The sequence below is a fragment of the Nuphar pumila genome, chromosome 17, assembly GCF_984573655.1.
Source record: "Nuphar pumila chromosome 17, dmNupPumi1.hap1.1, whole genome shotgun sequence".
NCBI lineage: Eukaryota > Viridiplantae > Streptophyta > Magnoliopsida > Nymphaeales > Nymphaeaceae > Nuphar > Nuphar pumila.
In genome coordinates, this window is record NC_143265.1 from 80,771,034 (window position 1) to 80,786,626 (window position 15,593).

Below are 15,593 nucleotides of genomic sequence, written 5' to 3' on the forward strand. Positions count from 1 at the left end.
TCCTATCTCTTTCCCATAAGAAACTCTTTTTGAAGTACTGCTCCATCTCAGTTTCTGCTTATTGTTGGTTAAATTTCTTAGTCTTCGTGGTGTCACTCCTAGAGCTACTTTCATTAAGTACTGATTTCTTGGACCCAGCTTACTGTAAAAAAAAAAACAATGTTTTTACGGGCGCCAAAACTGCGCCAGTAAAAGTTTGAACTTTGTGTCTTTTACTGGCTTAGAAAATGCGCCACTAAAAAATTAGACTTTTGGTGGTGCAGTTTTGCGCCAGTAAATATCCTTCAAAATTTACGAAAGATCTTTGTTGGCGCATAACTGTACCATTATTAAATTTTTGCTGGCGCAAAACCATTTTTTCCTGGTGGTGTAAAGTTGCGCCAGGAAGTGCATTAACGACAATGCCTTTCTTGGCTCATTCTTGCACCATAAATGGTTTTTGCTGGCACTATTTGTGCGCCAGCAAAAACCTTTTTTCTTGCAGTGAAAGCAGTGTGCCAGTAAATTTTTTTTTTTTTACGCATGCAAATATGTGCAATTAAAGACCCGCACTTGAACCCTTCTCTCCCTCTCTCATGGTCTAACTTCACTGGCACACTCTGAATGTGCACATTTAAAAAACAGTTATTTGAAAAACCACTTTTTAGCCCTTTTTTCCCATTCTCTCTTCGCCACCTCTGGCCAGCACTGTCCACCAACGAGGCTTGACAACATCTGGCCACCATCACTGTACATCAATGACCGTCTACTGTACCATCTCTCTCTCTCTCTGCATCCGGCAGGCCGGATCTGCCATCCACCAACTCTCTCTTTGACCACTGCCTCTCTATCTCCCCAGCAGGCCGTATAATTTTTTTCTATCATTCACTTTTTTTTCGACTGAGAAAGTTGTGGTTAGGCAAACCCCTACCAGTTATGCAGCGATACCATTTGGGTTCGAACTTGCAATGTCCCAATACAAGGTGACGTGCACTAACTGCTCCTGCCAGACAAGCGGAGCCCCCCTTTTTTTTCTATTATTCACTTTTACTAACACACATATTTAGTGTACCAGTAAAAATATATTTTACTGGCACTATTATAGCGTGAGTAAAAGAATTTTTTTTCTGGCGTTATTTTAGCACCGGTAAAAACTCATTCGATGCTAAGCGTTATCACCAGTAAATATTTTATTGGCAGCACTGTTGGCGCTAGTGTCAGTAAAGGTTTGATTTCTTGTGTTTGGGCTTGCCGCAAGAGATTTTGTGGACAGTCGACCAAGCTGCCTTTTGAGCTTTGTAAGATAGGTGTGTTGGACATTTTGAATCAGGTTCATATGTGTGGCCAGATTTAACACTAATGAAGGTATTAGTGGAGCATTAGTGAGAATTAGTGAAGGAGTTAAGTGAATGTAAAAGGGTTCACATTCAATCTGGCATGTGAATAATATGGTATGTGAACCCCCGACTTTCTTCCCTCTATAAATAAAGGCATGACTGCTTGATGAGAGGAGCCAAGGTGTCGTTTTTCTCATTAGGTTCAGGGTCCTGCTCACCATCGACTTGACTGAAGAGAACGTCAAGCACCTGCACTTTGCTTCGTCCATGGCGTCTACCGGTATGTATCGTCTTCACATTCCGGTTCTGCTTTAAAGATACACCAACAAGGTGCTCTTGTTGTTGAGAGGGGAGAGCTGAACACAAAGGTTTTGCATTGCAGTGGCAACCAACATACCGAGGTAAGGCAGTGTCTGGTCAAGGGTGGGTGATAGATGTAGGGTCATAGACAGTGAGGAGACATGGAGAGGGGGTTACAAACACTTTCAATATTTTTTGTAGAATGTATCATATGATATAAAACTCATAAAACTATATCTTAACTATTTGTTACTACCTAATAGTGAGAGAGGGTGTTGATATTTCTGATAGCCTAAAATCAAGCGGGTGGGTAGCGAACTTGAGGGTCTTGTCATAAAATTTGGACCCACGATTGTTGGTTTTGGCCACTGTTCATTTAGTCATGATGTGATTGGATACATGTTTATTGGCCACATCTGCTTTTCGCACATAACCCACCATTATTGGTCTTGATGGGAGCTTTGAAAGTGGACTTCTGAGTTTTACATTCATTCATTGAAAGTAGGAAAAATCTCATAGAAAAAGAATATTTTACTATGAAAACTTTTATTCGTGAAAATTCGTCTTGTTTGTATGACATAAAATCGGATTGAAAAAATGTTAAAAGTGTTTGATTAGGCAAAGCCTGCCCTCAAAACTAATTTTTTTATAGGAAAAAACTCTCCATCTCTGAGATAGACATGTTTTTCCTGTCAAAATAAGGGAAAAGTAAAAAAAAAAAAAATTTATTTGCAAGAAATTTCTATTGTTTGGAATGAGGGAAAAGTTGTCACATCCATTCAGACTTTCATGTTCCTATCATTTTTCTGTTTCTATAAATGCACTCACAAATGCAAATCTAAATGTCAATGCGTGTGACAACAGCGTAGTTGGATTTTCTTCCACTATAATCAAGCAAATACTTCGTGATATAGAGGTGCAATAGGTAGTAGTTGTTTTTTAAAACCTGGTTTATGAAAAATTCGGGGGCGAAGAAGAACCGAAATTTTGGAAACAATGCGGAGTTGAATCTGTTGATTATCAGATCCGAAGATATCGAATGGGATACATCAAACTAGCATGTCTGATGACTCGGGGGGCAGGTGAGGTGCTGCCCTCCCCTTGCCCCCATCTTATGACACCCATGTGAAACTCAATCCAAGCATTTTCTGGACATCTAGTTGGCATGGCTGAGGCTATCAGGTCCCATCCTCGCCATTTTCAGTAGATCGCTGGAAAATAGCCAAGTATTTTATCTTTTTTTTTTACTCTCAACTATTTTTTAGTCATCTAGCTGCTGAAAAATGGCCAAGCTAGCACCAGGCAACATCTTCCATGCCACCAACGGGGGCTTCCTTGTTTGGTAAGAGCAGCTAGTGCATGTCACCTTGTGTTGGGAAGTTTCAAGTTCAAATCCCAATGGTATCATTGTATAACTGGTAAAGGGTCTGACTAGCCCCAGCTTGCCTCAAAAAACAAAAAAAACATCTTTCCAGGCAATACCAAGAGGCCATTTTCTGACCAATAGATGGCTGGAAAATGGTCAACACTTTTTTTCTTTTTATTTTAATTTCGATACTTTGCCATTTTTCAGTTATCTACCAGCTGAAAAACGGCCAGGATGACTAGTTCCGACTTAGCCATTTTCTTGTTGGTAGGTGGCCGGAAAATGGCTTGTTTTTATTTTTTTAAACAAAAGATCTAGAAGCCAAGCACCTGAAAACCCAAGTTTTTGGCAAACAAAGTTTTGCCCAAAACCTGGTTTAGAGTCAAAACCAAGTTTTTTTGGAAACCTGATTTTGCTCCTTGTCATCCAAAGGGGGCCTTTAAGGATTGGAGATATTTTGATCTTCAAGCAGAACCTTCTAAGTGTGAATATATGAAAGGGTAACCTATATATCTATTACGAGATTCCAACATATTATTCTATCATAAACCACAAGTCCCAACTTTTCTTTGATTAGTTTTAATGAATTCCCACTTCCACATTTCTTTGAATATTCGCAAATCCCGAGTCTTTTATTTTATATGATATTGAAAAATGATTACATCTGTAACCTAACTTAATAGCTAATTATTTCCAATGAAATGTTATCCATGTAGCGATGGGCAACCCGTCGGGAGGCCCGATGGGCCTGAGTTATTTATTAAATTTTTTAATAATACAATTTTTTATAAATTAACTATTACATTTTATTCATTTTTTTTAATTTTAAAAAAGGGTAACTACTACTAGTTTATGTTTTTCCATTTTAAAAATGGGTAACTATTACTACTTTATGTTTTTATATTTAATTCATTTTTTTGGTATTCTAAGAATTATTGTATTAATTTTATTAAAAAAATAACCGACAAATGGGTTTAAACCGAACCAGACCCGACTTGCTTCACATTAGCCCGCTGTGCTAATGGGCCAGGCCACGGGCTTCTCTTCAAACCTGAGCCTATTAAGAACCGAGCCCAAACCCGGCGCGGTCCATTAGCGGGCCGGGTCGGCCCAATGTCCACCCCTATATCCATGCAAACTTATCCAAACGGTGCATACATATAAAGGTGCATAATCCACCATTTTTCAAATGGGGTATTCACCACCTCTTATGACCCCGTTTGTTTGCATCTCATATGACTCAAAATCACAAGGTGCATAATGTGATTTGGAATCACATGAGTAAAATGGCCCCAGATGTGATTCCAAATCTCATTGCCTCATTTACTTACATGTGAGTAATGAAACAAATGACAATTATTCTCTCACAAGTCACAACCGCATGAGCGAAAGTTTAGCATTTGGGGCCAAGCAAACATGTCCTTACTCCTCATAAGTTTATATGGTGGCAGTGTCAGATATCCAAATTAGGGTGGGCACAAATGTGTGTGAGCGTCCACACACACACACTATATATATATATATATATATATATATATATATATATATATATATATATATATATATATATATATATATATATATATTCTGTACACTCATGTGTATAGGTAGCCTTATATACCATATCATTTTCCGGCTCAAAGGGTATGCCGGAAATTGGCAAAGTGAATACCAACTTAAAGGGTATGATACCCTCTATCCATGTTAGGTCTTATCATATCCTGTAATTGGCTATAAAATGTTTAGTCTCATGAGTGCCCTTTACTATTATAGTTGAGACCATTTTGAACTTGCTTGAAACAATCTACTCCTGGACTTGAACCCTTCTGACATCAGATTGGGGGTAGTTGCAGCCAATGTGGCATCACCATATATATATATATATATATATATATATATATATATATATATATATATATATATATATATATATATATATATATATATATATATATATATAGAGAGAGAGAGAGAGAGAGAGAGAGAGAGTCCCAACCCGTATGTGACTCCGCCACTGAGTTTATATAAAGTGGTGCATCATATTATATTGCAACTTTATTTTGAGATGTATTAAAAAACTCTAAGAAGCCAAATGTTCAAAGTACAAATTCTCGCCTTTTCCCCAAAAAAGTCGACTCATATCCTAAAGGTCTGGGGTTGAGTCAGATTCAAGTTTGTGATGTCTCCAACAAGTCCGAGCATGAGTTTGGTATTGCCGGTTGTTGTCACAGGGCAATCTATCACTGCAAAATATCCACCGGGTCAGAGAGACCTTTGAATTCTCTTTCTTTTTTTTTTAGTATAAAAACTTTTGAAACTTTTCAATTTTATCTCAATCACTTTTTTTTTTTACTTGGTGAAACCACCCCAGGGTCATAGACCTAGTTGGGCGGGCTCGGACAGACTTACTTATGGTCGCTGTCCGGATAATGTAAAACTCTGAGGGAATACCCCTCGCCACCGGGGAGTCACCATGCTTTGGCTTAAGCAGGAGGTGAAGCTCATGGGATTTGAACCTAGACCACCCACCTTGCGGCCTAGTTCCCATCCCACTACACCAAACCCCTTGGAGCTGAATTGTCTCAATAGCTTAAAACAGCAAAAATAGAAAAACAGAAGACCTAATCTGTAGAAATGCTTATCAAGGTCGGATCTGACATGGGTCCCATGACAGATCTGACTCATCTAACCTTCCCCCAAATGCATGATTTACGATTGCCAGGACAATGACCATAAGTACTGCAGGCAGAACCATTGTTCCTGAAAACAGTTTTTTAGTGTAAATATAAAAAAAAAGGATCATCAGATCTAAGTTCCCCCAAAAAACACAGTGATCCGTGGGCAGGGCCGTACCTGTGTTTTATGGGGCCTGAGGCGGAGGGAAAAAATGGGCTCCCTGTTAATAGCAGGAGTTCTGGGGCAAGGCCTCGAAATTTTTTGAGCCCTTATTAAAAATGGGTTCCCTAAAAATAGGCTCCTGATTAATAGTAGAAGTTTGGGGATAGTGCCTCAGAATTTTTTGAGCCCCTAGGAGTTCGAGAGCAGCGCTTCCAATTTTTTTGGGGCCCCTAAAATTTTTTTTGCTGTTTTTGGTCCCCATTAAAAATGAAACCCCTATTAAAAATGGGCCCCTAAAAAATTTTTTTGCCCAGGGGCCCTGAGGCCCAAGTCTCATTGGCCTCTTGACAGGTCCGGCTCTGTCCGTGGGTTTCTGATCTAATGGATCACCTGGAGGGGCGTTCGGACCAGAAATCTAATATGAGATCCTAAGATTTCGGATCCGAGTGCATTCAAACACACTCATATTGATGCCCCCTCTTCCCCAATTTACCCGAGGCCATGGGCTAGCCAGATCTAACCGGGGTATATTCTGAAAGTTTATTCTTGGGGTGTCCATGCTGATTGTGTGCACTCTGATACTTCAACAGAAGTATCAGAAACCAAAAAGTATCTCTTAGGTTTTTATTTAGAAGTGGAATGTAATAATCTAAGGAGAGGCCTCTTAGATCCCTATACATCTACATCCCATTTTCTCATAGGATGGTAGGGTCGTTATGATTGGTCATCCTTCCACTGATTTTTGGTTATCAATTTCTCATGGTGGGACCTTTTCATGATTTCATCATTAAAAAAAAAACTCTGGAGAGGTCGCTTTCTCTCTCAGCCTCACAGGTACTGGTGTCAACCGGTAGGGTTTGGTTAGGACCCAGGTAGAACAACCAGACCTGGCCCTGATTTTTTGGGTATGGTATTGGGTTTCGACCCAGGTCTAATCGGACCCACCATAAGAGAAACTATACCCGGGTCCTCAATAAAAACTACATGAACCAGATCGGGGCTATACCTGTTAAAATAATAATTTTTATCATTTTTACATTAAAAAGCTGTAGGTTTTAATCGGAACTTAGGTCAGGGACGGGTCTGGTATAAAATTTCCCAAACTATACCCAGATCCATGTATTAATCGGATCTTCATGTCCGGACCCGGGTCTTATCAGGTCTTCTTATTTATCACCATACCTGGACCCTATAGGGTTTGGTATGGGTAAACCTAACCCATTGACACCCCTACTCAGCAGATCCATTAATTAGCAACCCGATTATTGGTGAGGATTTTTTCATCATTAAAAAAAAATCTGGAGGTGGTTCTCTCTCCCTCAGCGATATATATATACTAGTAATGATACGAAAGCACCTACTCCCACCTAATAAAAGCTTTAAATTTTAAAAGTTTGAACATTTTTTTTTTGTTGATCAGACCCCCTACAGATATGATCAACAAACATTATTTACTGAAAAATAAGTTTTGGATCATGTGATTCTGACAGATCTTCAAAAAATCAATAGCTCATAATGTACCAAAATGTTATGATTTAAAAAATTATTTTATATAAAAAACATGATGCTTATCAATAAACTATGCTAAGTAAATCTCTAAGTTTTAATTGATAAGATGCAACCTATAACTATGATTTCTAGTAGGTGGGATTACTCTCTCTCTCTAGAGAGAGTCAATTGACTTTATATATATATATATATATAGAGAGAGAGAGAGAGAGAGTAATTTGACTTTGATTAATGTATCTGTGCTGCATAGGAAAAAGGACTATTATATGAATCAACACGCAACGATTTGCTTTGTATCGTTACGGTAATCGTGGCGTATTATCATGAAGATGCCTTGGACGATCCCTTTGTTGAGCATTTTTTCAATTTTTCAAATGATAAAGAAACAAACAATTTTCGTCTGCAACGTCTCCATTCCATTATTCATGTGGTTGTCTTTGCTCTTGTCATGTGGCCTTCTATCCGTTTAATCAAATCCTCGTGCCTTTTCCAAGAACTTTCATGATGCATAAATTAGGGGTGGCAATAGGGTCGGGTTGGCGGGTCGTGTCGGCCGGTTGGCGGGTCAGCATACCTCAACACTAACCTGATTTATTTATTAAACTGGTCTGCTGTGGCAAACACGAACCCGCCCTATTTATTAAACGGGTAACCCGACACGACAGGGTTAACCCGTTTAATAAACGGGTCAGGTCGGGTAAACGGGTCGAGTCGAGTAAGGTTTACGGTTTAGTGAAACCTGAATCAAAACAGAGAAGAGGGATCAGGATCCAGGCGAATGGAAGGGACACATAACTTTCCTCCCTTTTCTTCCTCACGGCTAACAACGGTGAGGTTTGATAAAAAGGGAAACAGGGCATCGGCGGTTGCCTACGCCGATGACCGGCGAAGGCCAACCGGTTGGTGGGTCCTGTTAGTTCCCTAGTAAACCTGAAACAAGGAAGCAAAAGGGGAAAAGGTCGGTGCCGACCGTAGGGAGAGAAAAGAGAGAAGGAAGGGGGAGAACCAACAGGGAGGGATGTCGGTGGATGGCGGCTGGTGCTCTGAGCTGTCAAGGTTGACCCGACGGAGGTCAGGTGCCTATGTCGACAAAAGAGGGTGGCCAACAGAGGTTGGTTCAGGGTTTTGTGAAAGAGAGAATGAGGGAGATAAGGAGAGAGAGGAGGATACTCGGGGGTGACCGATTGGAGGGTGGCGACCAACGTTCGGCAACTTGTAGTGGCAATCGGTGGCGTGAAGAGAGGCAAGGTGGCCTGTGGTGTCCGGTAGTGGCTAGGCATCGCCGGCAGAAGAGAGGACTTAGAGGGCTCTCATGAAAGGGAGAACAAGAGGTCGGGGTCGGGTAAACGGGTTGGCAGGCGGTTTGGCGGGTCAGCTTTGGGTAAACGGGTTGACCTGCCCGCCTAACCCGTTTATTAAACGGGTCAGTCGGGTTGGCATACCCCTAACACGAACCCGACCCGTTTAATAAATGTGTTAGGCGGGTCAACCCATTTACAACACGAACCCGTTTAAGCCAAACTCGAACCTGGCTAAGAAGCGGGTTGGCGAGTCGTGTCAGATTTTGCCACTCCTAGCCTAAATTCTCCTTGATCAATAAATTTTGTGTGATGAACATAATCTTTTTTTATATATATATTTTTTTGTTTTTTTTTCAATAACAAGGAGAAACCACCCTTATTAAACAACATTTTTTTACAGGATCCTTGTTTCGTTGCATGCAGTATAAAACTCTATTAATACTTGTCCTTTTGCCAACTTGAGATAGTTTTGTTAGCTTCAACTTTGCGGCAAGGGGCCCCAAAGGGATTTGACATAGTAGGGATAGGGCCCAGGTCGCTAGGCGGTGGTCTAGGTTCAAATTTCATGGGTGTCACTTGTGCAAGCAGAAGCATGGTGCCTCCCAGTAAAGGAGGAGTAAGTTCATAGAGTTTTAAGCTGCTAGGACAGTGACCATAAGTACAGCAGGTGAGCCAACTAGGCTAAGTCTCTTATTTTAGGGGTGCTTTCTTCGTGTAAATATAAAAAAAATATTTGCCGCAAGGGATGCATGCCTCAATTATCGAATTCCGAATGTTGTCCAACTTAAATGCCTTAAGTTGACCCACCCTATGTGACAAATATCGCGAGATTGCCTGAACGTTTAAATTGGTAATTTCTTGCGAGATTTTCAAACCATGACAAATATTGCGATATTTATATTTTTAAAAGATATTTATCATGGAAACCACCAAGTTATAAAAATTATTTTTTATATTTTATAATTTATTTTTTATTCCCGAGATTTTGTCATTTTTAACTTTTGTCATAAACCCACCTAGCTAGGCATGCAAAGCCCTTTCAGGCAATCAAAGTACTCCTTAACGCTCCTCGTGTTTAAAAAATGTTGGTCTAAATATGCGTGACTCACTAATCTATGCCTTGAGACTCGGTCTCGTACTGGGTTGAGTAGGAACTAGGCTGGAGGTGGGTTGGGAGTAGGGGTGGCAATCGGGTCGGTTGGCGGGTCAGCATACCTCAACACGAACCTGACCCGTTTATTAAATGGGTCGGCCGTGGCAAACACGAACCCAACTCATTTATTAAATGGGTAACCCAACACGACACGGTTAACCCGTTTAATAAACGGGTCGGATCGGGTAAACGGGTTGGCGGGTCGGGTTGGCATGCGGGTCAGGGTCGGGTAAATGGGTTGACGGGCCGGGTTGGGGTAAATGGGTTGACCCGACTGCCTAACCCGTTTATTAAACGGGTCAGCCGGGTTGGCATACCCCTAACACAAACCCGACCCGTTTAATAAACGGGTAAGGCGGGTCGACCCGTTTACGACACGAACCCGTTTAAGCCAAACCCGAACCCGCTTAAGAAGCGGGTTGGTGGGTCGGATTGGCGGGTCGTGTCAGATTTTGCCACCCTTAGTTGGGAGCAATCCACATTCATAAAGAAAAAAAACATGATTCAAAAATCGGTTTCTACTATTTAAAACGTGCTGAATACATTTATGAGGTTTGATCACGTCGGAAGAGCATGCACTAATGACTTTTAGAGGTTCTAGGTGATATATATATATATATGAGAACTGAACATATTAGGCCCTATTTCTGGTTCTGCCTCTTAGGTTTTAGGTGTTTTATGACAGATGTGAACCATTAGATGTGTTTTTCTTGATTTAGTGAGAATCGACTCTTGAATCATGTTTTTTCAATAAAAAATATATTTTTCTGAGCTGATATATATATGATGTCCTATTTGCTGTTTCTATGCGTTAAATTTGACTTATACATAATGTTTTATATCTAGAGATGTAATCAAACTAGTCAGATATTGGCTAAATTGGTTAAGATTCGGATTTGGACTTGGATGAAAAGCTCCTATCAAATCTGTTTGTTTTTTACATGTAACCAAATTCAGATATGTCAAATCTGAATATTTATTGTACTTAGTAGTAAAAAATCAAAACCATATCCACATCCTATTATAACTGAATATGGTTTTGTCTTACCAAATCCCACTAAATGGAATCGTAAAATATGATCCATTCATATCCTTATTTATAATTTTTTAAGTCACCCTTATCTTTATGATTGTGAGTGATTGATTTTTCACCATATAGAAAATGATATCTTGTGGTGCATTAAACATGACAAACCATGCTATACATAGAAAAATATTTGCTACTAATGAAGGTAAGAAACTAACGAGCTAGAAATCATAGGGAAAGATGTATTCATCATGGTTTGTTTGCTAAGGATCATGCTTTTCTGATGTAAAAATGTGATCTTTTGAGTTATAAAGTTTTGGCACATTGTGGGCATTGACTTTTGGACACCATAAAACACCTAATTACTTGTCATAACCACATGATTCAAAACAAATTTTCTACTGAACAAACCATGCAGCTCACATCCCTAACACTTGATTTAAAAAAGAATGAAATTTTTGAAGAAAATAGTAAATTTTGTTCATTAGTTTCTTACTTTCATTATTAACCAATATTTACCCAATATGAAAAAATATTTGCTGAAGGTAAGAAACCAATGAGCTAGAAATCATAGGTGCAAGTTGTATCGACTCAATCTAACCACATAAATATGTTCAACATTAATGTTTGTTTGTTCGGATCAAGTCTTGGATCATGTTTTTTTATGTAAAAATGTGAGCTTTTGAGTTATGAATTTTTGGCACATTGTGGGCCATTGAATTTTGGAACTTTTTAAAAGCCTAATTACTTGTCATAAATACATGATTCAAAACAAATTTTCTACTAAATAAAACCATAGATCACATCTCTAACACTTGATCTAAAAAAATTGATTTTTTTTTTTGAAAAAAATTGTAATTTCTACTTGTTAGTTTCTTATCATAATTAGTAGCCAATATTTACCCAATATATACAGATATAAAGTAGAGTCTAGGTGCTTGAACATTAGGTGATTGCAATACATGCTTGATGGGTTTTTCTGCTCTTTCAATATTTTTTTCCGTAGTTCCAACCCATAAATATGTTGGGCATGGTCAATTTACGAAGAATCCACACTTGAATCATGTGTTTTTCGATGAAAAAATGATATTTAGAGCCTTAAAATTTTAAAAAGATTTTGGATATAAAAACTCACCCAAGTGTCCGAATTGAACACTTTAAGAACTGATCCCTATAAAATCAAGTACATGGATACATTTATACAGTCAGAATTTAAAAATAAAAGGGCACCTAATGTTCAAGCACCTACATAGCTATTCTCTCTCTCTCTCTCTCTCTCTATATATATATATATATATATATATATATATATAGAGAGAGAGAGAGAGAGAGAGAGAGAACATTTATCATTCAACATTACCAAAATACATCCAACCGAATATTGGATGAGAGAGGAACATAAGAGTAAGACAGCCACCATCTAGATGGTGATTGTGCAAAGTTCAGAGTACAAGTAGATCCAAACCCCCGTCTCTACTATGTAATTTAAGAGTCAGATACACATCAAACATAACCCGTTGACGTAGCCTTCCAAAATTGAATTTGATGCCCTTGAAAAAGATATCGTTTCTTTCGGTCCATATCACCCACCATGCTGAAAACAACCATACCCGCCACAATAATCTCCCTTTTTTTTGTTTCGTAAACTCATGGGACCAAACAAGAGGTCCCGAATAACAGAACTTGAACGCGTTTGAACCGGCGGTGCACCCCAAGTTTGAAAGAATAGGTCTAATACTACCGAGCAAAACCAAAATAGGTGAGTCGTGTCCTCTACCGCCTTCTCGCAAAGAACACACATGCTTGGAAACTGAAGCCCTCGTTTCCTGACATTAATCTGGGTTTGAACACGATCCAGAGCCACTAACCACGCCAATGCCTTTGCCCTTGGAGCGGGCCCCTTACCCCATATACAATCAATGGAAAACCAATCCATCCCGGATGGCAGCAAGGAATAGTAATCTTGCTTAATTGAGAACCTATCTCCGCTTGCCATGGCCCAATGAAGCCACGGGCGGCCATGGCCAGGCCTAAGATCCCTGTCACTGAAGGACCGAAGTGTTTTCCGCCACTCCAACCAGATGGACGAATGACACACTGAACTGGTCGTCGAAAGAAGGGAGTAAGGTAAACTACCATATTTTTCCCTAACAAACGTAGCCCAAGAAGATGAAGATGTGGAAGCGACCCAAGCCCACTTCAAGACTAACACGATGCTCCTCTTTCTCAGAGCCGGAATCTCTAAGCCGCCTCGCTGCTTCGGGAGAACGATCTGCTGCCAAGAAACAAGTGGGTACTTTTTTTGAGACGCATTTTCAGACCAAAGAAAGTGCGAAAGCAAACGGTTAATCGTTCGTTCTACTGTCGCCGGTATAATGGACATGCTCATACGAAAATCTGGTAATCTGGCTAAAACATGGCGAATGAGCGTCAATCGTCCCGCAAAGGATAAATATCGGGCCTTCCAAGACTTCAATCTCCCTTGCACCCGCTCTATAGTAGACGTCCAAGACGAAGTTCTCGACGGCTGCAGTGAGTGCAATGATAGACCCAAGAAATTAACAGGAAGGTTGGATATCGGGCAGTTGAAGATCCTTGCAGCAGCCGATTGGAGGAGCGGGTCAGCATTGAGTAAGACCAGAGCGCACTTGCTCTCGTTCAGGCGAAGGCCAGAAATTACAGCGAATATTTTAATAATGAAGCACAACCTAGACATTTGATTAACATTCGCATGACCAAATATTAAAGTATCATCTGCATATTGAATTGTGTGACCAACAAAACCAGGAATGCCCAACGGATTCAAGAAACCTGTTTGTTCTGCCCTTTTCATGAGAATAGGTAAACCCTCTGCCGCGATATTAAAAAGGATGGGGGCTAGGGGACAACCCTGTCGCACGCCTCTAGCCAACTTGAATTTTTCCCCTCTCATTCCGTTGATGCATACCGACGACACTGATTTCGTGACCAGCTCCTTAACCCATGCAATAAACCGGTTGTCGAACCCCATATTTGTTAGAGATTCAAACAAAAAATCTCATGCCAGACTATCATAAGCCTTGTAAAAATCCAATTTTAACAAGAAGTACGGTGCTCCAGTCGACTGTAAAGAGTGAAGAAGCTCAGTTGCACAAATAAATGACCCTTGCACACTTCGACCTGGAATAAAAGCCCCCTGATTCGGAGAGACGAGTTGATCAATGACAGCGCGCAACCGGTTAGCCAACACCTTAGATATAATGCGATACAGAGCGCCCATCACCGAAATCGGCCTGAAGTTGGATATGTCTGACACCCCTTGCCTTTTAGGAATCAAAGAAATGACTGCCACATGGTATGGTTTAGGCAGCCTGGCATTACGATAAAATTCATCGAACAACTGGACCAGGTCGGCTTTAACAATTGGCCAAAAAGCTTTGAAGAAGTCTACGTGAAAACCATCAATGCCTGGGGCCTTCCATCCTGAGAAGCTGCTAATAGCATCTGAAATCTCAGCTTCGGTGAATCTAGACTGCAGAGGAACAGATTGGTTTGCCGCCAACCGCTTATACCCCATATCGCTGATGACCCCCCCAATGCCTACGTCAGTCGAATACAGCCTAGAGAAATAAGAAGTAATAGCTGGCAGGCAATTATGCTGATCAAACTGGCATCCATCGATCTCGATCGAGAGGAACCTGTTCTTTCTGTACTTATTTGATGCATTCATATGAAAAAATCGTGTATTATCATCACCATTTGCCAACCATGCAACTCTGCCCCTCAATTTCCATTTAAGCTCATCTCGCGCTCTCCATTCTGCAACGAGGGCAGAGAGGGCAACGATACGCTCCTGCAATTGAAGCACTTGACCCTCCGTCACACCAACAAGATCAACCTGACGTTGGGCTAAGGAGGAGAGCTCAGCTTCCCACTGACCGATGAACCTAAACTTGTTCAGGTTGTTAACGCTGAGCCATTCCTTAATACAATGCCGAAGACGAAGAAGCTTTGCATGGATGCGGATGGCCACCCAAGATCCTGAAACCGGTTGAGCCCACGATTGACCAACCAGCTGCTGAAATTCTGGCACACGAACCCACCATTCCTCAAAGGAGAACCTGCGACACGCTTTAAAGCCTACGCCCCAAGAAACAATTAGTTGTCCATGATCGGACATGGTCCGCGGCATCAGGCAGGCAGTGACATCCGGTACTGCGTGAAATAGATCTGGCAAGAGAAAAACACGATCTAGTATCCGTAAGCAAGGGCGAGACCTCATATTTGACCACGAGAATTGCTCCCCCACATGAAGTACCGAGTACAGCTGGTTCCGCTGAACAAACTCCTGAAACCCCCTAATAGAGGAGTTGAGAAGAACCGGTAGACTAGAATCCTGCGTAGACAATAGGCAATTGAAATCTCCTCCTAAGCACTGAAGAGCTCCAAAGGTAACCAAAACTCGGTCCAATTCAGCCCAGAAAGTTGGTCGCGAGGACGACACAACAGGACCATACACAAAGGTGAAGACGACATCTTGTAGCGACGACAACACGTTTGTACAAAGAGAGATGGAATATAGACCAATATCCACTATTGTCGCCTTAAGAGAAGCTTTCCAAAGAAGCAAGATGCCTCCAGCAAACCCAACGGCCGGTTTAAAAGCATAAGCTGCACCTCTCCATAAGTAAGACGCCACTGATAACGAAATATCTTTCATTTTGGTTTCACAAATTGCAACGATGTCCGGACTTTCATATCTAATCCAGTTTGCTAAAAACAATCGCTTACGAGAGCAATTCAT

At 40.7% G+C, this 15,593-nt stretch overlaps 1 protein-coding gene across 1 annotated transcript; it reads right to left on the bottom strand.

Annotated features, from left to right (window-relative positions):
- Positions 1–5,564: 5,564 nt before the first annotated feature.
- Positions 5,565–15,593, bottom strand: LOC149812440 (uncharacterized). Its single transcript, XM_089993048.1, has 4 exons — positions 14,546–15,593; positions 14,249–14,389; positions 5,673–5,742; positions 5,565–5,571 (listed from the first exon to the last, which is right to left on the bottom strand). Exons 1-4 carry the CDS (start codon positions 15,591–15,593, stop codon positions 5,565–5,567), a joined length of 1,266 nt encoding a protein of 421 aa, XP_089849174.1.